Genomic DNA, 20,702 nt, shown 5'->3' on the forward strand with positions numbered 1-20,702 from the left:
CCCCCCCACTAGCCGCTACGTCAATTAGCTCACGCCTCGCCTCGCTCTGCGCACACGACGAGAGTTGGGATCCAACCCACAATAGCTTGCTCATTCCGCGCGTCGCCTTGCCCACCATCGACTCTGTCTGGCCTCACACCCGCTGGCTGACGATCACTTTTGCAACGCCTAGACGCACCTTAAATAGCGCGCGCCCAGCCCAACCGCCCCGGCTGCCCCCCAACTGCCCCGCCGCCGCCGCCGCCCCCACATCTCATCTCATCTCCTCTCCCATCTCATGTCTCGACTCTGTGTCAACCCATAACACAAGCACAAGGCAACACGCGCACGCGTCGACGCGCCCATCATGCTCGACCTCATGATCGAGTCCAAGCATGGCAACACTGCACGAGTGTTTCCCCATTCAGGTGAGTGACCGCATCGTGGCGCAAGGCGGCGCAAAAGAGGCGTTTGGCGCAGGCGGCGGCAACAGCCAGCAACTCCTGCCAGGCGCCAGGCGTCTGGCTCTCTGCCGCTCGCCGCTGCCCTGTGCATGCATGCTCCGACGACGCCGCAAGGGTCAATGGCGTCGACGCGTGCACGGCTTGCCTGAGCACAAACACGCCGCCGTGACCGCGCGGTGCAATGCGCCGCCTTGCACCCACCCCGCACCACCCCCCCCGCTCACACCCGCAGGCTTCTTTGGCGTCACAACAGTCGTCATTGCCGGCTGCGTGCACATGAAGCTGCCGGAAGAGCTCAAAAACATGCCCATCAGGTCGCTCCAGGTCGCCGTGACATGCTACGAAACAACAAACGCCGGCAGTCTGCGATCATCAGACGGCGAACACATCCTGTGGGAGAAGCGCAGATTCATCTGGCAGCCCCGGGCGGGGGACGACTTTGAACTGCTCGAGGACAAATGGGACATTGACTTTAGAATAACTGTCCCGCCAGAGGTGGCCCAACAAGTCCGGAGCAACCAGCTGCTGCGCGAGTGGAGGACACAATGGCGACTCGAGATCCTCATCGAACACCAGCCCATCAGGTTTGTTGGCAGCGGCTACAACAAGCGCTTCAAGCTCAACCTGTACGACCACGCCGTTCCTGCAATCACCCCGCCTCCGATGCCCTCTGGCGGCCTTGTGGCGAGCGGCAAGGACCGCGAACCGGCAGCACACGTCTTCTTGGCGGCACCGGCGACCGCCTATGGGCCTACCGACAATGTGCCTCTGGCCTTTGCGGTGCGCGTAACCGACCCGTCGACCACGGTGCGCAAGGTCCAGGTGGTTCTCGAGCGCCGGCTCGAGGTCTACCAGCTTGACAAGAGCGCGGACAACCGCGTCCCATTAACCGACAAAGAAGGCAAAGACGGCAAGGAAGACGACGCTGGCAGCATGATGTCGAGCGGTCCCAGCGTCGTGTCGAACAGGTCGACCCTGTCAAGCATTTTCCACCGAAGTTCGACACCGCGACTCACAATGGCGGAGCGCGCGGCGACCGGCAGCTACGGCAACCTCATTGATACGCAACACTTGCAACGGGGCACGACGATCCCTACCATCGCATTCAGCCGGTACACGTCGGACCTGACCCGGCCGCCAAAAGTCGAGACGCACAAGATCGGCGTCGCCGACTGCGAGATCACGAGTCGAGGCGACAGCGGCTCGTACTGGGCCGTCGGCAACATTGCCCTGCCACGGCGCACTGCCAACGGCGGGAGCTGGGACATTGGCGAGACGGGCAAAACGGCGTTGGCCCATATATCATTCGGACTGTACGCCAGAGTGTGGATCAAGCGGAAAGGGGGTTCGTCAAGAGAGACGACGACTGCTCAGGTGCCCATCATCATGGTGGGCATGGGAGAAGAGGACAGGGCGAGGGCGTCAGCAGCAAAGGCCACACAGGATGAGGCCCGCGCCATCCTGGCCCAAGCTGCCCATCCTCGAATTTCTCGACCTACCAAGTCACCCGGCAGCTCGCTGTACCTCCTGGACGGCGACGTCGACATCTCGTCCGAGCACGTTGCGTCGATTTCCAAGGCCTCGCTGTCCCTGGCCCGAGCGACGATGGAGGTGTATCGCATGTCTCGGCCAATGCCGTTGCCGAGGTCGCCCGCGGCGTCGCCTCCGGCCAACGGGCCACCGCTGAGGCCGATCCTGCGGCGGCCCGAGGGCGGGCGTGAGCAGCGGAACCCGAACACCAAATCGAGGTACGAGTTTGTCCCGCCGCCTCCCTACGCCTCGCCAGTATCCCCGCCGTCGTCGACGTCGAGGCGTGGCGGCGGTGTCCCTCTGCCGTCGCTCCAGTCGATCTTCCCGTCCGAGCTGTACCCTGCGTCGGGGCGGCAGCACGCGTCATACAACACGTCGTCGCAGGCGTCACCGACGTCGCCGACCGCGCCGTTACTCGCCACGCCGGGCAGCACCTGGACCGGGGGGCGCGAGGACCCGTTGATCCGGCGCGAGCGCGCGGCTGGCCGGCGGATCAGCTCGGCGACAAGCGACGACGAGGAGCAGCCGGTGCGCAACCGGCCCCGGCTGGGTGCGTCGACGCCGACGCAGAGGCAGCCGAAGCGGGGCGCGCTGCCGTCGCTCGACGCGCTGGGCACCGGGCTCCCCGCCCTGCCAGAGGACTACCGGCCGCCGTCGGACCGGCGCCCGCGGACCGCGCCGTCGTTTAGCGCGTACTCTGCGGCGGTGTACTCTGCGCCGCCGCCGCCGCTGTCGGGCGCCATTTCGCGGGACGTGGACGTGGGCGCGTTCCGGGACGGGAACAAGACGCCGACGCAGGAGCACCCGCAGCCTGGGTTCTCGGACTCGCCGGCGTCGTCGGCCGAGGGGTTGCGGCGGCCGTCGACGTCGGGGAGTGTGTTTGGGGCGAGGCGGACGGTGCCGCCGCCGCTGGGGTACCCTGGGGAGTAGGGGAGTAGGGCGGGAGTGGAGAGTGCGAGTTGTTTCATTGCATGGGCGTGTGGAGGTTGTTTCATTTGTCGTAGCATAGCATGTATCTGAGTGGGCGAGGCGAGCGCCGCCGAGCGCAGCGAGGCGGTGTGGGGACGAGTCAAAGTCGCGGCAGTTGCGAGTCGCGAGTCGTCGCAGTGCCACCGGAAACGCGCCCGGTTCCGACGAGGCGACGACCCGAGCGCCATAAAGCTGACGTCACGCGACGGCTTGAACAACAACACTTGAACCACTCGACCTGGCTCTATCGACAATGCCAGCCGAGACACGCAGCAAGCGCGGCACGACGGCGCACAACCCAGCGCCGCAGCCAGCCCGCAAGCGCGCCCGCTCAGCGCGCCCCGCCGCGCCAGCCCCCGCCCCCGTCCACCCCCCCGCCGCCCCCGCCCACCCCGACGCCGCCTACACCCTCTTCTACGGCTGGGCCTCTGGGCCCCTCGCGCCCCTCTCGCAGTGGTACCCCGCGCCCTTTGTCGACCCCTCATACCCCGGCAACACGTTCTTAACGGCAGAGCACTACATGATGTTCCGCAAGGCGCTGCTCTTCGCCCCGGAGCAGGCGGGCGCGGTGGTCGCTGCGCAAACCCCTAAAGAGGCGAAGGCGATCGGCCGGGGGCTGCCCAACTTCGACAGGGGGAGGTGGGACGAGGTGGCCGACGGCGTGGTCGAGAGGGCGAGCTACCTCAAGTTCTCGCAGCGGGAGGAGCTTTGGGAGGTCCTGAGGGCCACGAGGGGCGTACTGGTCGAGGCGAGCCCGCGCGATCGCATCTGGGGGATTGGTTTTGGCAAGGGCCGCGCGCTGGAGAACCGGGATCGGTGGGGGACGAATCGGTGGGTCTTGGGCGCGGGCGGGCTGACGGTAGGATGGGGCTCGCGCTTACGCGGGCGCGGGACCGGCTGTTGGCTGAGCGGGGGGTGGGGAGGGAGGAGGACGGCGGCGGGGACAAGGGCGAGGAGGCGGGGAAGGTGGACAAGGCGGATGAGGAGGGGAAGGACGGGGACAAGGACGAGGACAAGACCGAGGAGACCGACCCCACGCCATAGCCACTACGATGCATGCTGCTACACTACCACTCGCGACTCATACCTCACCGGCCACCGCCGCGCAGCTCGCGCCCTGCGGGCGCTCGCTGCGCTCGCTACGCGTTCGCGACCTGGCTCCGCCGATGCTCCCAGTACGCCGCGCGCATCCTGTCCACCTCGGTCGCCAGCTGCCCAAACACCGCACTGGCATCCGCCACCTGCCCGCCCTCGGCCAGCGTATCCGCGAAAAACTCGAGCGCAAGCGGCACCGGCAGCGGCGTGTCCGGACCCACTGGCCCATCACGCGCGGGATACCCCAGGTCAAGCTTGGCTGCCGGCACCGGGACCGCCGCGCCGGCGAGGTACGGCGCCACGGCCGGCAGCAGCGTGTCGCGCGGCGCGTCGACGGCGCGCACGATGCCGCGTAGGTAGTTCCACGCGCTGGCGTTGTGCGGAATGCGGTGGATCTGCTCGAGCGCGTACCTGGGGGCGGGCGTGAGCATCGTGTCGTCGCGTCTCGTCTCGTCTCCAGCCTCAACCCACTCAATCTCCTCGCGCCCGTCGTTGTCCAGCCCGCTGGCCCCCGGCCGCGCAACCCGCAGGAACCAGCGCCACCCCCACGCGCTGTTGTTCCTCCCATCCTGCGCCAGCATCCCCTCGCACCACTCGAGCTCGTCGGCCCACAGCTGCTCGTCCACGCGGCCGAGGTCAGAAAAGTGGCTGTACAGCCAGTGGATGTACGTCCACGTGTGGTAGTTTTTCGGCTCGGGGACGAACGTGGCGTGGACGAACGCGATCTCCGCGCGCGGGTCGGCCGGAGACACATGCGAGATGAGGCTGAGCCGGTGATGCCTGCGAGCGAGCGAGCGAGTGCGTCAGCACGCTCGCCAAGTCAGCCCCACGGCACCCACCACACCTGGTACGACTTCAAGTTGTTCACCGCGTAGTCGTCCAAGAACCTAAGCTCAGCAGCCACCGCCTCGTCGCCGAGCGCGAGCACCGTCTGGAAGCGGTACTGCCTGCCCGTCAGCCCCGTCCCCCTCGCTGACCCACCACACGGTGTAGTGCGCTGCGTTGAGCGCCAGCAGCGTGCGCGTGAGCTCGAGCACGCGCTCGGATTTCTCGCCCGCCGCCACGACGGCGCGGAAGTAGTCGCTCGCGTCTTTGTCTGGGCGTGAGTGAGCGTACCCCATGGCGCGGGCTCACACTCCTGCGTGTACATGATTGGCACGAGCGCGTTCGGCGCGTCGTCCTGCGGGATGGGCGTGACGTCTGCCCATTCGGGGCGCTCGCCGAGGGGGATGTAGGTCTGGGCGGCGCCGCGAGCGAAGCGAGCGGGTGGGGTGGCGAGGGCACAGAGGGGGGGGAGGAGGGGTCGAGGACGAGCGGGAGGACGGCGCGAGGACGGCGGATCAGCTGCGCTCCCACCCTCGGCACGGCACTGCTCACCATGCTGCTGTCGCTGCTACTGCTGCTGTCGATGTCTCGACAAGGAGTGTACAGAGGCAAAGGACGAGTCGAGTCGGCGCTGCGAGGTGCACAATGCGACAGTGTCGTCGTCGCGGCGAACAATACGAGCGAGCAAGTGACGCACGGGCGCGGAGATTGCCCCATGTCCGCGTCCCCGCCGCCGCCACTCCGACGCCGACGCCGAGGCCCGCGCGGCGACGCGGCCTGAGCGGCGGGCTGGCGCGCACTGGCGCTCCGTACGGCGGCATCCGGGCCGCCGGTGGCCACCCACCACCTGCGCTCCTTGCCGCGCGCATCCCCTCCCCTCCTCGCTCCTTCGCACCACGAACAATGCCGGCTGCCACCTTCGCACGAACAATACCCCCCTCGCCGTCGCCCCCCCCCCCCCTCCCCATGCTGATTCGCAGCACGCGGTGACTGCCGCTCGGCCCCGGGGCCAGTGCGCCCAGCGGGCCGTGTGACGTCGACTCGAGGCATCCTCACCTCATCCACATCCACTCCGTCACCATGCCGCCGCGCAAGCCCAAGCCGCGCCCGAAACCCAAGCGCAAGCCGAGCGCGACGCCGCACCTCGTCGCGCACAGCCTCCTCTCGCGCCCCGACGACCCCAAGAAGCTGCGGCACGCGCTCGCGACCATCCGCGGGCGGGCCAAGCTGCCCCCGGGTACGAGCTACACGTGCTGGCACCGCGCGGCGTTCCCCAGCGCCCTGGGGGACGAGGACGCGCGGAGCGGGGTCGAGGCGGCCGCGTGGCGGCTCACGCACGCCATCGTCGCGCCTGCGCCCTCCGACGACGAGGACTCCGGCGACACCCTCGTCCTCTCGGCCGCGCTCGTCGACGTCCTCCTCACCGACGAAGAGTTTGACGCCCTCGACGCCCTCTTCCCCCTCGTACCAGGCGCAGACGTGAACGCCGCGCCCGGAGCGCACGCCTACGACGTGCGCGGGCAGCGCGTGACAAACTACCTGCTCGACCTGGTCGCCCGCACGCTCGCCATGGCCGCCGCGCACAGCTGCGTCCTGTTCGTGTCCAACGGCGTGCGGCACGTCCGCGTGTCCGGCCTGGGCGGGTACGCGTTTGTCTTTGACGGGGGGGAATCCCCGGGCGCCATGTGCGAGAAGAGCATTGGCTGGCGCAGCTCCGGCGAGGTGGTACGGCCTGGCGCGCACGTCAAGCTGTTTACCGCGCTGCTCGACGCCGCGGTCGAGGTCGTGCACCAGGGCGCGGGGGCGGCGGGCGCAGCCGAGACAGCAGCGGCCGCCGCGGATGACTAGGTGGTCATGCCGCCGACGACGCCGACGCCCTCCGAGGTGGCGCGACGGCGACGCAGGGAACCCCTCGCCCCCGCCCTCGGCGCCTCGGCGCCACGCCGCGCCACCGACGCGCGACCGCCCCCGCCCCCTCGGCCGATCTCGCGCCCGGCGACCGACAGATTACCCCCCTGCGTCCGTGCTGTGCCGACGAGCCGTGGGCTATAGGAGCCGCCGTCATCACCGCCGCCACCGCTACCGCTCCCCACGCCATGACCCGCCGCATCACCCTCCCGCTCGCCTCGCCGCCGCACTGCGGCATCCTCACCTCTGTGGCCGAGGACGCGCGGCACATCCAGGACCCGACGACGCTGAGCGAGTTCCTCGCGTTGGACGAGGTACGGGTCCACCTCGACTGTGTGCCCTCCCTCCGGCGGGGGTACTCGCCACCGCGCACGCCCGAGCCCCTCACCTGGGCCATCACACATGACGAGGCCGTCGTCGCCGCCGCGCTGGTCGACGACGCGCTCGACGACGCCGAGCTCGACTACATCGACGCCTGGGCGCTGGTCAAGGTCCCGGGCGGCCCGTTCCCCTTCACGCTCGTCGGCTCGGCCTTCACCTTTGCCGCGAGCGGGCAGGTCGTCGGGCCGAAGGACGAGGGGCACGCGGCGCTCACGCTCGTCGCGCGCGGGCTCGCCCTCTCGGCCGCGCTGGGCTCCCCCGTGTTTCTGAGTAACGGCCGGCGCACGTTCCAGTGCGATGCGCGCGAGCAGGCGACCGTGATGACGAGCCGCACGTTCGGGACGCGCGCCGACGGGAGCAGCGTGCGCGCCGACGTCGACCACGAGCTGAGCTTGTTCGCGTGGCTCGCGGGCCAGGCGTTCGAGGTGCTGCATCATAGGTAGTGCGGCGGCGAGCGCGGCGAGCGCAGCGAGCGCAGTGAGCAGAGCAGAGCAGAGCACGACTGTTGTAGGTTGTAGACGCTGTTGTATCCGGTGCATCCCGGCCGTGTACTTCCGGAGCTGCGCGCTGCGCCACGCACGTCGCGTGGCGCGTGGCCGTGAAAGGTTAAGCCCAGTCGCGTGGTCTCGGCAGGGACTCGCAACTTGGCCAACTTGGGGCCAGGGAACCCGCTCCACCCGCAGCGATCCAGTCCCGAGCCCCGAGGCGTCTTGCTCGATCGCGGGACAGCACGAGGGGACGAGGAATGCACAGCGGCGCCGCCCGCAGCCCGCCCAGAGATGCACTTGCGCACACAGTCACGCCCGCAGCATGCCCAGATGCCCAGATGCACCGCCGACATGAGATCCACCCGGCCCGACATTGGATCCAACGCAGCGGGCTGCGGATGGCATCTAGGCGGGGATAGATCCTGTCCTGTTCAGTTCCCAGATGTCTGCCGCGCGACCGCTGGCCGCCGCGTGAGAATCTGCGAACCTCCCCCCTCCCCTCCGTGTTCCCCCCCCGCCGCGTTGCCCGCGCCGCCCGCGCCAAGAGAAATCACTCACGCCCCCTGCGCGCTTGGCAGCGCGGCGTCACGTAAACACTGCGCGTGGCGATGCAAGCTACAACTACCGCCTAAAATTCAATGAATGCATGGGTTGCATGTGCTAGGATGCGGGGGGGCAGAGGCCGCGAAAATGCATAGTCCGTGGGAAGGGCAACGGCAGCACGCAGCGCAGCTTAGAAGAGCGCGGCGGCGACGGCGGCGACGACGACGAGCGCCGAGATGGGGGCGAGCGCGAGCGCGCCGCTGCCAGCGCCGCCAGAGGGCGCGCCAGACTGGCCCGAGCGCGACGCCGTGCCGGCCGCGCTGCCGCTGCTCGAGCCAGCAGCGTCAGACTTGCCCGAGGTGGGGATGGCGATGGTGCTGCTGGGCGTCGTGACGGTCGCGGGGGTGGTCGTGCTGAGGCCAGTGACGGCCGCGGCAGAGCCCGTGCCCGAGACGTGCACGGTCGGGGCGTTCTTGACGAGGAAGTTGGCGGGGTCGATGCCGTTCGAGATGGACGAGAACGTCTGGCAGTTGGACGTCTTGGGCCAGAAGGCGGGCGCACCGGGAGTGACGAGGTCACCGACAGTGTACTGGGGCGGGTTGGCCTTGTCGGTCCAGCGCTGGCGGAAGGTCGAGTACTCGCCGTTGGGGAGCGGGTACAGGCCGGGAGGGGCAGCGGGCTCACCCTCGCAGAAGGTGAAGGTGCCGTTGGAGGAGTACAGGTCGGGGATGGCCATGACGAAGCGGCAGCCCATAATGTCGAGCTTGTGCTCGCACATGAGGCCGGCGTTGACCTTGTCGGTGCCGGCCGTGCAGATACGGAGACAGAACTGGTCGTAGCTGATGAACGACATCCACTCCTCGTAGAACGTGTCGGTGCCCGTGGCGAGGTTGGTCGTCACGTTGCCGCCGATGGGGTTGCCGAGGTTCTTCTCGCCGTGGGGGTCGAGCTCTCCACCGCTGTCGCCGGCGGGGATGTTGACGCGCGTGCCGTCCCAGAAGCCGTGGATCTGGACGTACATGGGCGTCTTGATGACGTGCGCAGAGTGGATCGTGCCATCGGGGATGAGACGCGCGCCGTTACGCGGCTGGGTGCAGTACGAGACGACCGAGGGCTCGACGTTGCCGATCAGCGAGTCGGGTCCCGGCTCCATGGGGCCGTAGAGACAAAAGTCGTCGACGCCGTTGAGCGAAAGGAGGCGCGAGAGCGACGTCTGGTTGACCTGCGCGCCGATGGGGTAGAACTCGGGCTTCTCGGGGTTGGTAGGGCCGTTGGGGAAGCGCGCGAGGACGCCGGGGGCATCGGGGCTGGGGGTACCGATAGAGTAGCCAGCAGGAGCGCCGGTGGGCGCCGTGGTGATCTCGGGACCCCAGGTGCCGGGGGCAGCGGCGCCAGTGCCAGAGGCAGCGCCGCCGGCGGGGGGAGCCGAGGCCGACGACGCCGAGCCGGCGGCGGCGGCAGAGCTGACGCTCGAGGCCTGGCCGTTGACGAGCGACGCCGCGAGAAGGAGCGTGGGGGGGACGAGGGCGAACATGTCGATTATGGGGAAGGGAGAGATGCAGCCTGCGGGGCATCCTTGTCATCCTTTATACTAGCAGCAGCAGTCGTCGTCTCCCCCCAGGCTTGCCCCCAGGCTTGCCCTCTGCCCGCGCGTCGCTGCGCCCCACGCGCTGCGCGTTGCAGTGTTTGGTTGGTTCTGCCAAAGTTCTTGGCAAAACAGCGGTAGACGCGCAAGATCAAAGCCGTCGCACAGGGGTGGCTGTTTGCCGTTGGCTTGGCGGGTTTCTGGGCGACTTGGGGGGGGCAGTGGAGCCACACGACGCCTGGCAGGGGAAAGGGCCAGTCCGTCCCAGGGTGGGTGGCCTTTTGCCGTGTGAGCCCTGGCATAGAGTCGCCCGACGTCACTCTGCCAGGCAGCCACCCATTGTGGCCCATTCTAGAGCGGTACAGCGGGTGGGCCGCCGGGTACGACTACACCAAGGAACGGGAGACAGGGGACACAGACCGCGGGGCAGACGGCCAGACGGACAAGTGGCTTGGCGGGGCACTGTGCAGTCACGCCTCACCTCGCGACAAAAGACAACGGCGGCGCGCGGCGGCTTGCAAAGGGAGTCGAGAGGAGTCGTGGGTTTCGTCTTGCCCACGTGCAGCGTCAGCGGTTGGTCGAGAGCAACAAGCTCCACAGACTGCGCGATAAAACAGTCCTTGGGTTAGTCGTGTTGGCCGTCTGCATCCAGTCTGGACCCAGCCTGGCTCCTGAGTATCTGAGAAAGGCAAGGCAGTGGGCTAGTACGTTTACCCCGTTAGTGGCTTGGCAAGTCGGCTCACCACAACAGACAACAGGATCTGGTGGTAACATGCACTGGCGCAATGGCGCCGACATCCCGGCCGAACATGCGCTTCAACCCAACTAGAAGTGGTCAGCTGAGCCACATTGTTGCGCACGTACCCTCCCACTGCTCTCAACACGCAGTGCCAACCTGCATCCTCTTCCAGGCCGTCGCCGCCATCATCTCCCACAGGCCAAAGCCCTCCCCAGAGCGGACCTCGGAGCCGTCGCGTCTCCAACCAAACGTCCTCGTCACGGCAGCGTGTTGCTGGTTCGGGCCGTCCCAGCCGACCTGGAACGTACGTGCGCCGTTCGAGACATGTACCGTGCACCCCAGCTTCTTGGCCGCGCGCCCCGCGTCGGTGACCTTGCGCATCATGTGCGCGTAGCTAACCGCGTCGACGCTGGCGTGGATCGAGCTCCCGGCCACCGGCGAACCGCTCTCCCCACGCGACAGGCTCTGCCAGCTCCGGTCGATGTGGTCGAGATCGTCGTCCGTGACAAAGTCGAAGACGACCGCTGCGCACGCGACGCGGCGGCCACGCGACTTGGAGATCTGGCGCGGGGGCTCCGGCGCAACCGTGTACTCGGTGAGACAGGAGAAGTCGATCATCGGGGCCGCGGCCAAGCTCAACCCCAGCGCGTTGGCCGTCGGGGTCATGGGGGTTTGGAGCTGCTCGGTGGCCTGGATTGAGCCCGGGGACAACAGGGTGCGGACTGGCGAGTACTCCTTGACGGGGCAAGCCACGGGCACGACCTCGGAGAACACCACGGCGTGGGTGAGCACAATAACGTCTTCGCCCATGGTAGTCGGCGTGCTCAGAGGTGCCCAGACTCCCGGCGCGTCCTCGCCGACCGAGCACGCGTAGAACGGGCGGAGCTCGGGGCAGGCCTGCGGGAGGATGTCGTCGCGGTACGCCGCGCTCTTGACGAGCTGGCCGAGCTCGAGCGAGCTGTTGGGGGCCGCCACACCGTGACTGGTGTGAGAGATCGCGCGCCCGGCTGGCAGGACCCTCGGACTCCCGGGGCTGACCTGCGACGCCGACACGGAGCGGGTGAACTGCCTCTGCTTGAGCGGCGTCGTCGACTCGCGGAGGGGCGAGGGCACCATCGACGTCGACATGCCGCGCGCGCGGCTGTGCCCGAGGGCGCCGTAACCTGGGACGCGGGGCGGGGTGCGGATCTCGGCCTGAGGCGTGGCACCGGTGTCGACACGGAGCTCGGGGCGTGGGGCGGCGCGCGGCGGAATGCGCGGGGTAGGGAAGGTGAGGGTCATGCTGCCGCTGAGGGTCGGGAATGAGGCCTCGCGAGCTCCGTGGCGCTGCGAGGACGAGGACGAGGAATGCGTGTCGTCCGACGAGTGGCTGTCGTCCGAGTAGCTTGACCCAACCGAGTTGGAGCTCGACGAGGCGTAGACGGACCTGGTGGACGTCGCCGAGCGGGCGGGGGTCGACGCGGCCGTCGAGGCGGCGTCGCGGATGGCGAGGTACGGCAGGCTGGTGAGGCTGGTGGTGCTCTGGCTTGTGCTCTGGCGGAGCGGCGAGGGTGAGGGCGGCGAGGAAGACAGGGAAGACGGGGCCGATGGCGGTGAGCGGTCGTCGAGCGTCGACCGCAGGCCTAAGGCGGCGGCGTGACGCGCGCGCGGGGGGCTGTACATTGTGAGTGTGATGATGGGTACAAGCAAGACGTGGTGAACAAGAGTAGGGAGGGGGAGGGGGGAGAAGAGGAGGAGAAGAGTAGGAAGGGGGTGTAAGAGGGAGACTGTCCGATGAGATGTGACTGATGTCAACAACAATAACAATGACTGATCGTTCTCACCTTCGCCTCATTCTCAACTCGCCTCGGCGGCCCGGTGGCCCAGCTTCACGTCAGCGACACGCCCACGCCCCTCGCACGAATGGCTACACAGTGTACATCTACAAGCTACTTACACAACCGAGTCCTCGACAGCCTACTTCCTCATCGCCCAGAACGCGTCGCCCACCATCAACGCATAGACGCCGTCTGTCCATGTCGACAACCCACGCCGGGGGCCACCAGCAGCCTCGGTCCGGTGCTCCACAATCTCGCCAGCCTCGCAGCCCGCCTCCTCCTCGCGCTTCTCCTCGACGCGGACGCCATCCGCCCGCGTGCCAAAGCTGCCACTCGCTCCGTCGGCCGAGCACCGCACGCTGCGGCGCCCGTTGGACAGCCACACGCCCACACCCAGCGCACACGACATCTCGACCGCGTCGTACACCAACTTGAGCGACCGCCACCTCCTGTCCGTGTAAGTGAGTGACTCGGTGCCCGCCCCAGTCATGATTGTGAAGACGGGTACCGCTGGTGCCGGGGACGCGGGAATCTCGCCGCTGATCCCCGCGCTCGGGTGGAGGAAGAGCGAGTCGAGAAGGTCAAAGTCGGCGTCGGTGAGCGTCTTGGTCACTATCGCTCCTGCCGCTATGCGAGTTGATGGAGTCGACGGGTCGGGCGCGCCGCTCTCCTCGGACGGGCTAGTCGACATGCCATCTTCTGGGATAGTGAACACGATGGCGAACGAGAGGACGTGCGGCTTCTCGCGCGGCGGCTTGCCAGGGAGAGGGGGGACAGGCCAGTTGGTCCGCAGCCACGGCTTGGCGCCGGGCACGAGCATGTCGCGGAAGGCGGGGAGGGCGAGGAAGTGCACCGTGTCCTGCACGTTGGAGAGGTGGGTGAGGTGCGCGTTGAGCGGGTGGATAGCGCGCGGCGGGACGCGTACCGGCACCTGCGGGGGCGCAGGCGCAGCAGGTGCCGCAGGTGCTGGCGGTGCCGGGGGCGGGGGCGGCGGAGGCGGCGAGCTCGGCGGGGGCGGTGGCAACTCGTCTGGCGGCGCTGGGGTGCGCGGGCCGATACGCGCGGCGAGCGGCAACGGCTCTGGCTGCTTGCGCTTGCGCTTCTGTGAGAGCGGCGCGCCCGTCTTGACACTGAGCGGTATGAGGGGGTTGCCGGCCGGTGTGCGAGGTGGAGGCGGCGCGGTCTGGAGACGGTAAGCGTCGAGCGACACTGCGCGTACTCACGAACGCTGGCCTCGGGGGCAGGTTTGCTGACGGAGGGGGCTTCATGGTGCTGCGAGCGACATTGCGGGGGTAGTAGCCATGCCGAGTGAGAGGAAAAGGAGGAGAGAGAGAGTAGTTGAAGAGTGGAGGGAGGAGTTGATGGACAAGGGGACGTGCAGACAAACGGTCAATGCTCGACGAGGGCGACGGCGGCGACGGCAACAACAACGACGGCGGACAACGATGACAATGACATCTACGACACAATGAACAATACAATGACTATAACGACAACGACGACAACGACGACATCCCCAAAGACCGACCACATCTAGAGCATACACACGCGCCCTTGCCCCTCGTCATGCCGCCGCCAGTCGCCGACGACCACACTCGTACTCTCGCGCCACCCAGTCTCGGCGCTCACCCTCCCCCGGTCGAGCAGCCTCCCATGCGTCTGCATCGCCAGGGTACGCCAGAGGCCCATCCCGCGCTCCTCGACCGCGCCGGCCGCGCCGGTCCCAGCAACGGGACCCACCGGCTCGCCCGTGCACGTGACGCCAAAGCTGGCGCCCACAAAGTCCGAGTTGGCGAGCACATGCCTGCGGCCGTTGGACACGACGACCTCTAGCCCGAGCGCGGCTGACAGGCGGCACGCATCGTGCTTGATTGTCAGAGCGCTGGCGTACGGGTGCTCTGTCGCCCCGAACACGGCGCCGCGCGGGCTCGTCGCTGGCGGGATGAGCGCAGCGGCGGCTGCCGCCGCCCCGTCGAGAAAGTCGAACTCGCCGTCGCCGATGCGGTCGCTCACTATCGCCGCTGCGACGACCCGCGGCGTCGCCACCCCGGGCACATGACACACGACGGCAAAGCTGAGGTGCGTGATATGTCTCGTGTCGACGGCGAACGGCTTGACGAGGGAGCACAGCGACACGGGGTAGTTGTGCAGCAGCGTCGGCCTGCAGTTGTCCTTGAGGGGGATGAGAAACTCGGCATTGTGCAAGAGGTGGTGGAGGGCTCTCGCGTTGGAGAGGTGCACGTTGCTGAGGAGGTAGGCGAGCGGCGTCTCCTTTGCGTCAGCGCGGCCAGACAACAGGCTCACGCAGGACGGGTGTGGGTCGCGCGCCGCAGCGACAGCAGCGACGGCAGTCTGCGTAGCGACCGTCTGGGAGTGAGCAGAGTCGCCACTGACCCGCTCACCATGCGAGTCGAGTCGTGCCTAGAAAGTCGAGTGGGTGGCGGGTGAAACTCGAAACCTCGCTCGGAGCAGAGCACAAATAGCTGCAGCGGTGCGGCGGTGACAGCGCGCTTCTAACGCTGCCCCTCGACCTCGAGCGCGGCGGCGGCCTCGAGCCGCCCTCGCGCCGGCCTCGTGCCAGCCTCGTGCCCCCAGCAGGCCGGCCCATTGTTCACACGACCCAAGCTCCATTGTGCAGCACGGACAGCGCTGCCTCGAGGCGTGGCGCAGCGTCGTCCTTCTCGTGACGCTGTGGCGCGGGTGGGTGGCTGCACGGCCGCGTGGGGTCGGCCACGCGGTGGCGCACATGTGTGGTGGGGAGCCGTGCCTCGGGCGTGCTTCGGCGCTGCGTCTGGCTGCGTCTGGCGCTGCGTCTGTTGTCCTCCGTCCTCCGGGGCCGAGCTTCAGCGGGCAGCGGCGGACTGCCTCGTGGTGGCACCTGTGAATATGGGGACCAGAACACCGCCATGAGCGTCAATGATACTGATTCGTCACTTCCACGCTGTCGGCAGAGGAGCCACGTTCAACGCCATGCATGCGTCGCACAGAGAACAAGCACAGGAGCCACACCCCCATCGCCGCCGCCAGAACCGCCAGTCCCGGCGTCAGCGCCAACGCACTGCTGGTTGGCGCAGGAAACATCAGCGTGTTGCTGCCCGACACGCGGACAGGGGGAGTGCCACTTCAGCGGCCACCTCCCCTGGCTATGAGTCACTGGCCTTGGGTCGTCGCACAACATCTGTTTCAGACCTGTACTGGATGCAAGGTGCCCCCCCCCCCCATCCTCCCACTCATGCTAGGTACCCCACGGCCAGCGCCAGCAGCACCATCACCCAGCCCGGCGCGAGCGCCAGCGCCAGCGCACCGCTGCGCCCCGTGCCGGGAACTTGCGTCGGCACAGGGGCGGCGCTGACCAACCCCGGCACGCCGGTCGGCGCAACGAACGTCGTCGTCGGGCTGACCGATATCCCTAGCGCCGGGTCCGTCGGCAGCGGCCACTGCGTGTACAGCGGCGTGTTTGTCAGCTGGTGCCCGAGGGCGCTGCAGGCCTGCACCATGTCGTCTAGCTCTCGCCGCGCCTTGTCCTGGTGGTATGTGTTGTTCTCCCAGTTGATCGACGGCCAGTCGGCCGAGCGCCATGCCGTCCCCCCCGCCGAGCTGGCCTGGGACAAGCGGCACTGGTAGCACGCGGCGCGGTCGTCGAACGCCCCTTGCTGAGTGTCAGCTCGGCGCGCGCCACGACCTACATTGCAGACCTCGCCATTGAGCTTTGCGCAGCTGACCTCCTTCTTCTCAAGCGGAGAGTTCAGGGAGAAGCACTCGTCAATCGCGGTCGAGTCGTTCCTGCCCGCGCTGTCGGCCCGGTCGCACACCCACACGCAGGTCCGCGGCCGGCCGACGTACGACGGGGGCAGTGGCGCGTCTCCGGGGCTGGGGTCAGCGCACGTCGGCGTCGGGCGGGCCTCACAGTGGGGGCTCGGAGATGTTAGCCGCGCCGGGCGGCACGCCGACCGTGTCCCGGCACACCTGGTACTGCGCGCGCACGATGCCCGCGTTCACGTCGTACGCGTAGCTGTCGCCGCTGTAGACGCTGGGAGGGTCCAGCGGGTCGCTCGGCACGCCGGGGGACGGACGCGGCCGGGCGTACAGGTCGTCCACGACGCACTGCCTGCACTCGACGAGCAGGTTGAAGTTTGCGGCCTGCGGCGTGAGCGGAATCGGGCATGGGGCGCCGACATATGTACCTCGCAGACCGTGCTGCAGTTGTTGCCCGGCTCGTTGAAGGTGCTGGTACACTGGATGCGGTCGGAGAACAGAGACCAGCACAGGTCGCCGTCGGCACCGGTGCAGTTGACGGCGGAGACGCGGGCCGCCGCGAGCGCTGTGATTAGAGACGCGGCGAGGAGCATGGTGCTGGGATAGGGGGAGCATTGCACTGGCTGGACTGATATACCAGTATCGCGCGGCTCCTTGCCAAGATGCGGGGATGCGGCGAGCGCACCCCGCAGGGAGCGGGAGTGCCTCGTTCGGATGCAATGCACCGCACCGCACAAGCTAGTCGTCATACTCGGCGTCCTGCATCGGAACAGGCGATGCTACGGCAGCTCCACATCCTTGGCGTGCATAGAGGTCGCCTGACGGTGGCATCGACTACTACAAGCACAGCGCCACGGCACCGGCCACAACCGCCGCCACCCCACCGACGCCGGCTGCCCTCCCCGCCGCGCTCTTCCCTGCGCCCGTCGCGGTCGCTACGAACGTTGTCGTCGGGGTGACCGATATCCCCAGCGCCGGGTCCGTCGGCAGCGGCCACTGCGCGTACAGCGGCGGGTTTGTGAGCTTGTGGCCGAGGGCGCTGCAGGCCTGTACCATCTCGTCGAGGTTTCTGCGCGCCCTCTCCTGGCTGCTCGTGTCGTTGGCCCAGTCCCCTCCGCTGTTGTGCGGGGTCGTGCTGGCCGAGGAAAAGCGGCACTGGTAGCACGCCGCGCGGCTGTCGATCACGGCTTGCTGGGCCCGTCAGAAGCAGCTCGCCCGGCGTCGCCCACAGCTCACCTTGCAGATGACCGAGTTGGCCCTGACGCATCCGTTGTTCTGCGGGTGGCCGTTGATATTGATGCCGAGGCACCACTCGAGGTCGTACGAGTCGTTCTTGTGCGCTCTGGGGTCGTTGATGCTGTCGCACGCCCACGCACACGTCCGAGGGCGGTCGACGAGCGCAGGCGGCAGCGGGACTGGACTGGGGGGTGAGCTGCGCCGCGCAGGAAAACTCACAGTGGCGGCTCCGAGACATTCTTGGTGTCGGCCGGCAGCCCGGCCCCGTTGCGGCAGTTGCGATACAGCGAGCTCACGACGGTCGCTGCCTGGTCGTAGTAGTAGCTGTTGCCGGTGTACGGCGCGGTCGGGTCGTCGCGCCATGTGATCTCGGCCGGGGGCAGCTGCGCGTACTCGAGCTCAGCCCAGCACTGGAGGCAGTCGACCAGGAAGTTGAAGCGGACGTTCTGGGGGGTCAGCGGGCCAAGGCGCAGTACGCACCCCGCAGGCTCGGGTGCATTCTGGGTCCGAGAGCGTCCTGGTGCACTTCTTGTGGTCTTGCAGCGCCGAGTCGCACTGCCGCGAGTCGGAGCCGTTGCAGAAGACGGCGGCGGACGCGCGCTGCGCCGCGAGCGCTGCGACCAGACACACGGCGACGAGCATGGCGGTGTGGGGGGCTACATTGCGAGCTGGGCGGGCCCATGTGCATGAATAAGTAGGTGGTCACTCGTGCCGCACGCCAAGAGACCGAACGCGAGGTACGGCACCAGTGCCTCTCGGATGCTGTTCTGGGTGGGTTTGCGGGCATGCAAGGCCGCATCCCGTGGCGGGAGGCACCAAAGACCCACTTTGTCCATGTCTTGCGTCAGCTATGGCATCACTGACGACGCGATAGACCACTACGATACGAGACCCCTACACCAGATGCGCGACGGCCGCCACAGCTACTCCGGGCCGTGGCACGTGAACGTCGCGGACGCCGTCATCGCGCGCGCCTGGTCCGTGGGCAGCGGCCACTGGTCGTACCGCTCACACCATCGACGTTGTGCGCAGCCAGCCATGCAATGCAGATGCATCCGATGCACAATACCCAGATCTATCTATTATACTTTGCTGATCTTGTCCGCGTTGGGCTCCTTCTCGTCGCCCACGGCGCCCTCGTGCGGCGTAGCAAGATCCGTCGCGTCGCTGGCCGCGCCCACGCTCTTGGCCTTGCCCTTGGACCCGTACGTGCCGAGGCCGCGGAGCATGACGGCGGCGATGAGGAGCGCGGCGAAGCACGTCGCGGCCGCGAACCAGAATGCCCCGTGCAGTCCGTACACGAGGCTGTCGAACGCCGACTTGCCCTTGTCGAGGTGCTTGCTCTGGAGGTTTGTCGCGATGACGGACGCGAACGCGAGGCCGACCGCACCGCCCAACTGCACCATGGTCTGGAACAGCGCACCGGCGACCGACTGCTCCTCTGGGAGCGCGAGCGTCGACACGAAGATGGACCCGACGGCCATGAGGAAGTCGGCGCCGAGGACACCGAGCCACATTGCGTTGAAGGCCTCGGCCCAGTAGATCGACTCGGGCTTGCAGACTGCCATGAGCACGTTTGCGATGCCGGTCGCGCCGATACCGATGCAGATGAGCAGCTGGTTGTTGAAGATGTGGATGATTTTCGCGACGATAATGTTGCAGATGATGCCCGAGACAGTGCACGGCAAGAAGCGGAGCATGGCGCCAATGACGCCGGTGCCCTGCACCTGCTGGTACCACAGCGTCGCGTTGTAGAAGATGGGGATGAAGCCGATCCAGGTGATGCACCCGATGGCGTAGGTCGCCGCGAGCTTTCCGCGCGAGCGCGTCCACAACCCGAGGCTCATGAGCGGCGGGCGTGTCGTCTTCGTCTCGACATAGTGCTCCCAGAAGAAGAATGCCGCGATGAAGAAGAGCGACAGGATGAGCAGCGCGATAATGTACCCCGTCTTCCAGCCCTGCGGTGCGCTCTCGCCGTCCGAGATGCTGAACTGGAACAGCACGAGGCCGATGGTGATGATGGCCGCGCCGACCCAGTCGATGCGGCAGTCGGGGTCGAGCCCGCGGTCTGGCAGGATGGCGAGCCAGCCCGCGACGCCACAGGCCGCCGTCGCGCCGGCCAGGACGTAGAGGGATCCGCGCCACGACGTGCTGGTCACGTCAGCCACCGCACCACAAACCACCATGCCCCACTCACCTAGTGTACGCCGTCAACAAACCTCCAAGCACCATGCCGAGCGCGCCGCCGATAGGCGCACCAGCGCTAAAGCTCGCAAACGCCGTGGCCCTAGTGCGGCCCGAGAACGTGCTCGCGATGACCCCGACCGCCGAGGGGATGAAGAGCGCGCTGCCCATGCCCGCGAGGGCGCGGGTGACGACAAGCGCGGCGGCCGAGTGCATGAAGCCTCCGACGAGCGTCCACACGGCGTTCCACACGAGCCCGAGCACGAAGCACAGCTTGCGGCCGTACACGTCTGCGACGCGCCCGGACAGCAGCAGAAAACAGCCGTTGGTGAGGGCGAACGCCGAGCTCACCCACTGCAGCTGCGCCTCCTCCATGTTCAGGTCCCTCTGGATGTCTGGCAGCGCGATGGAGAGCGCCATGCCGCCGGCGCCCGAGATGGCCATGGCGATGGACACGGCCGCGATGATGGCGACGGTGCGCGCCGTCGAGATGTCGAGCTCTGGCGGCGGCGGAGGGGGGCTGGCGCCCTCGGCGCCGGCGCTGACGACGGCCGCGAGCTCGGGGTTGGCGGCCACGACGGCGCCGGCGCTCGCGCCGGCAATGCCCCCCTCGTACCGCGCGTACACGCCGTTGCTGAGCACGGGCGCGAGCGCCGCGCCAGTGGGGGTCTGCTTTTCCGTGGCCATGGTCGAGGAGGGGAAGTGGGGGGTACGAGGGGGAAGTGCCGGGTCGCCGGCCGTGCACGCCGCCTAGGTCATGCAGATGTAGTCGAGTGCGAGGGAGATGATGGACAGGGGACTGATGTCGGGTCGCGGCTTATGTCCCTCGGGTCTGGGATGATTATTTTCATTTTCCGGCTTGGCGCCATGCGTCCCGTCTATTCAGCTAGCCTGGTCGCTCCAACACGCGGCGTGCGGGGGATATACATCGGCTCGTTCGCCTACCGCCGGTAGATGCAGCGAAGCGAGGGAGCAGGGAGCGTGGGACAGCCGTGGCTGAGCGAGTCGATAAAGAGGTCGCCGTGGTCGCCGTGCCTCGCCTCGCTTGCTCAGTCAGCGTTCACTTGGCCAGGTCACCTGGTCAAGAGCACAACAGTGGCCCCACGGCAAGCACGCCACACCGACTGCTCACCGAGAGCACCGACTCGCGCCGACTGACTCGCGGTGCGAGAAAAACTCGACCGAACGACCGTGCGTGCACAA

General features: G+C 67.8%; 10 protein-coding genes across 10 annotated transcripts; 4 read left to right on the forward strand and 6 right to left on the reverse strand.

Annotated features, from left to right (window-relative positions):
- Nucleotides 1-346: 346 nt before the first annotated feature.
- Nucleotides 347-2,903, forward strand: Q8F55_001707 (uncharacterized protein; the record flags this gene model as incomplete). Its single annotated transcript, XM_069350323.1, has 2 exons — nt 347-407; nt 676-2,903. 2 exons carry the CDS (start codon nt 347-349, stop codon nt 2,901-2,903), a joined length of 2,289 nt encoding a protein of 762 aa, XP_069210709.1.
- A 292-nt stretch (nt 2,904-3,195) lies between these two features.
- Q8F55_001708 (uncharacterized protein) lies at nt 3,196-3,986 on the forward strand (the record flags this gene model as incomplete). The annotated part of the gene is made up of 2 exons (XM_069350324.1): nt 3,196-3,773; nt 3,866-3,986. The coding sequence occupies 2 exons, from the start codon at nt 3,196-3,198 to the stop codon at nt 3,984-3,986; spliced, it is 699 nt and encodes a 232-aa protein (XP_069210710.1).
- A 95-nt stretch (nt 3,987-4,081) lies between these two features.
- RAM2 (CAAX geranylgeranyltransferase alpha subunit) lies at nt 4,082-5,417 on the reverse strand (the record flags this gene model as incomplete). Its single annotated transcript, XM_069350325.1, has 6 exons — nt 4,082-4,448; nt 4,509-4,817; nt 4,877-4,984; nt 5,019-5,133; nt 5,172-5,274; nt 5,415-5,417. The coding sequence occupies 6 exons, from the start codon at nt 5,415-5,417 to the stop codon at nt 4,082-4,084; spliced, it is 1,005 nt and encodes a 334-aa protein (XP_069210711.1).
- Nucleotides 5,418-5,942: 525 nt separating this feature from the next.
- Nucleotides 5,943-6,710, forward strand: Q8F55_001710 (uncharacterized protein; the record flags this gene model as incomplete). The annotated part of the gene is made up of 1 exon (XM_069350326.1): nt 5,943-6,710. The coding sequence occupies one exon, from the start codon at nt 5,943-5,945 to the stop codon at nt 6,708-6,710; it is 768 nt and encodes a 255-aa protein (XP_069210712.1).
- Nucleotides 6,711-6,958: 248 nt separating this feature from the next.
- Nucleotides 6,959-7,594, forward strand: Q8F55_001711 (uncharacterized protein; the record flags this gene model as incomplete). Its single annotated transcript, XM_069350327.1, has 1 exon — nt 6,959-7,594. One exon carries the CDS (start codon nt 6,959-6,961, stop codon nt 7,592-7,594), a length of 636 nt encoding a protein of 211 aa, XP_069210713.1.
- A 778-nt stretch (nt 7,595-8,372) lies between these two features.
- Nucleotides 8,373-9,716, reverse strand: Q8F55_001712 (uncharacterized protein; the record flags this gene model as incomplete). Its single annotated transcript, XM_069350328.1, has 1 exon — nt 8,373-9,716. The coding sequence occupies one exon, from the start codon at nt 9,714-9,716 to the stop codon at nt 8,373-8,375; it is 1,344 nt and encodes a 447-aa protein (XP_069210714.1).
- A 928-nt stretch (nt 9,717-10,644) lies between these two features.
- Nucleotides 10,645-12,168, reverse strand: Q8F55_001713 (uncharacterized protein; the record flags this gene model as incomplete). Its single annotated transcript, XM_069350329.1, has 1 exon — nt 10,645-12,168. The coding sequence occupies one exon, from the start codon at nt 12,166-12,168 to the stop codon at nt 10,645-10,647; it is 1,524 nt and encodes a 507-aa protein (XP_069210715.1).
- A 294-nt stretch (nt 12,169-12,462) lies between these two features.
- Nucleotides 12,463-13,591, reverse strand: Q8F55_001714 (uncharacterized protein; the record flags this gene model as incomplete). Its single annotated transcript, XM_069350330.1, has 2 exons — nt 12,463-13,506; nt 13,547-13,591. 2 exons carry the CDS (start codon nt 13,589-13,591, stop codon nt 12,463-12,465), a joined length of 1,089 nt encoding a protein of 362 aa, XP_069210716.1.
- A 265-nt stretch (nt 13,592-13,856) lies between these two features.
- Q8F55_001715 (uncharacterized protein) lies at nt 13,857-17,957 on the reverse strand (the record flags this gene model as incomplete). Its single annotated transcript, XM_069350331.1, has 11 exons — nt 13,857-14,594; nt 14,628-14,690; nt 14,726-14,744; nt 15,681-15,976; nt 16,010-16,193; nt 16,231-16,463; nt 16,508-16,676; nt 17,023-17,270; nt 17,316-17,499; nt 17,535-17,761; nt 17,796-17,957. The coding sequence occupies 11 exons, from the start codon at nt 17,955-17,957 to the stop codon at nt 13,857-13,859; spliced, it is 2,523 nt and encodes an 840-aa protein (XP_069210717.1).
- Nucleotides 17,958-18,397: 440 nt separating this feature from the next.
- Q8F55_001716 (uncharacterized protein) lies at nt 18,398-20,186 on the reverse strand (the record flags this gene model as incomplete). The annotated part of the gene is made up of 2 exons (XM_069350332.1): nt 18,398-19,466; nt 19,513-20,186. 2 exons carry the CDS (start codon nt 20,184-20,186, stop codon nt 18,398-18,400), a joined length of 1,743 nt encoding a protein of 580 aa, XP_069210718.1.
- Nucleotides 20,187-20,702: the final 516 nt, after the last annotated feature.

The sequence above is a fragment of the Vanrija albida genome (genome assembly GCF_041260175.1).
Source record: "Vanrija albida strain AlHP1 chromosome Unknown contig_2, whole genome shotgun sequence".
In the NCBI taxonomy this organism is placed as follows: Eukaryota; Fungi; Basidiomycota; class Tremellomycetes; order Trichosporonales; family Trichosporonaceae; genus Vanrija; species Vanrija albida.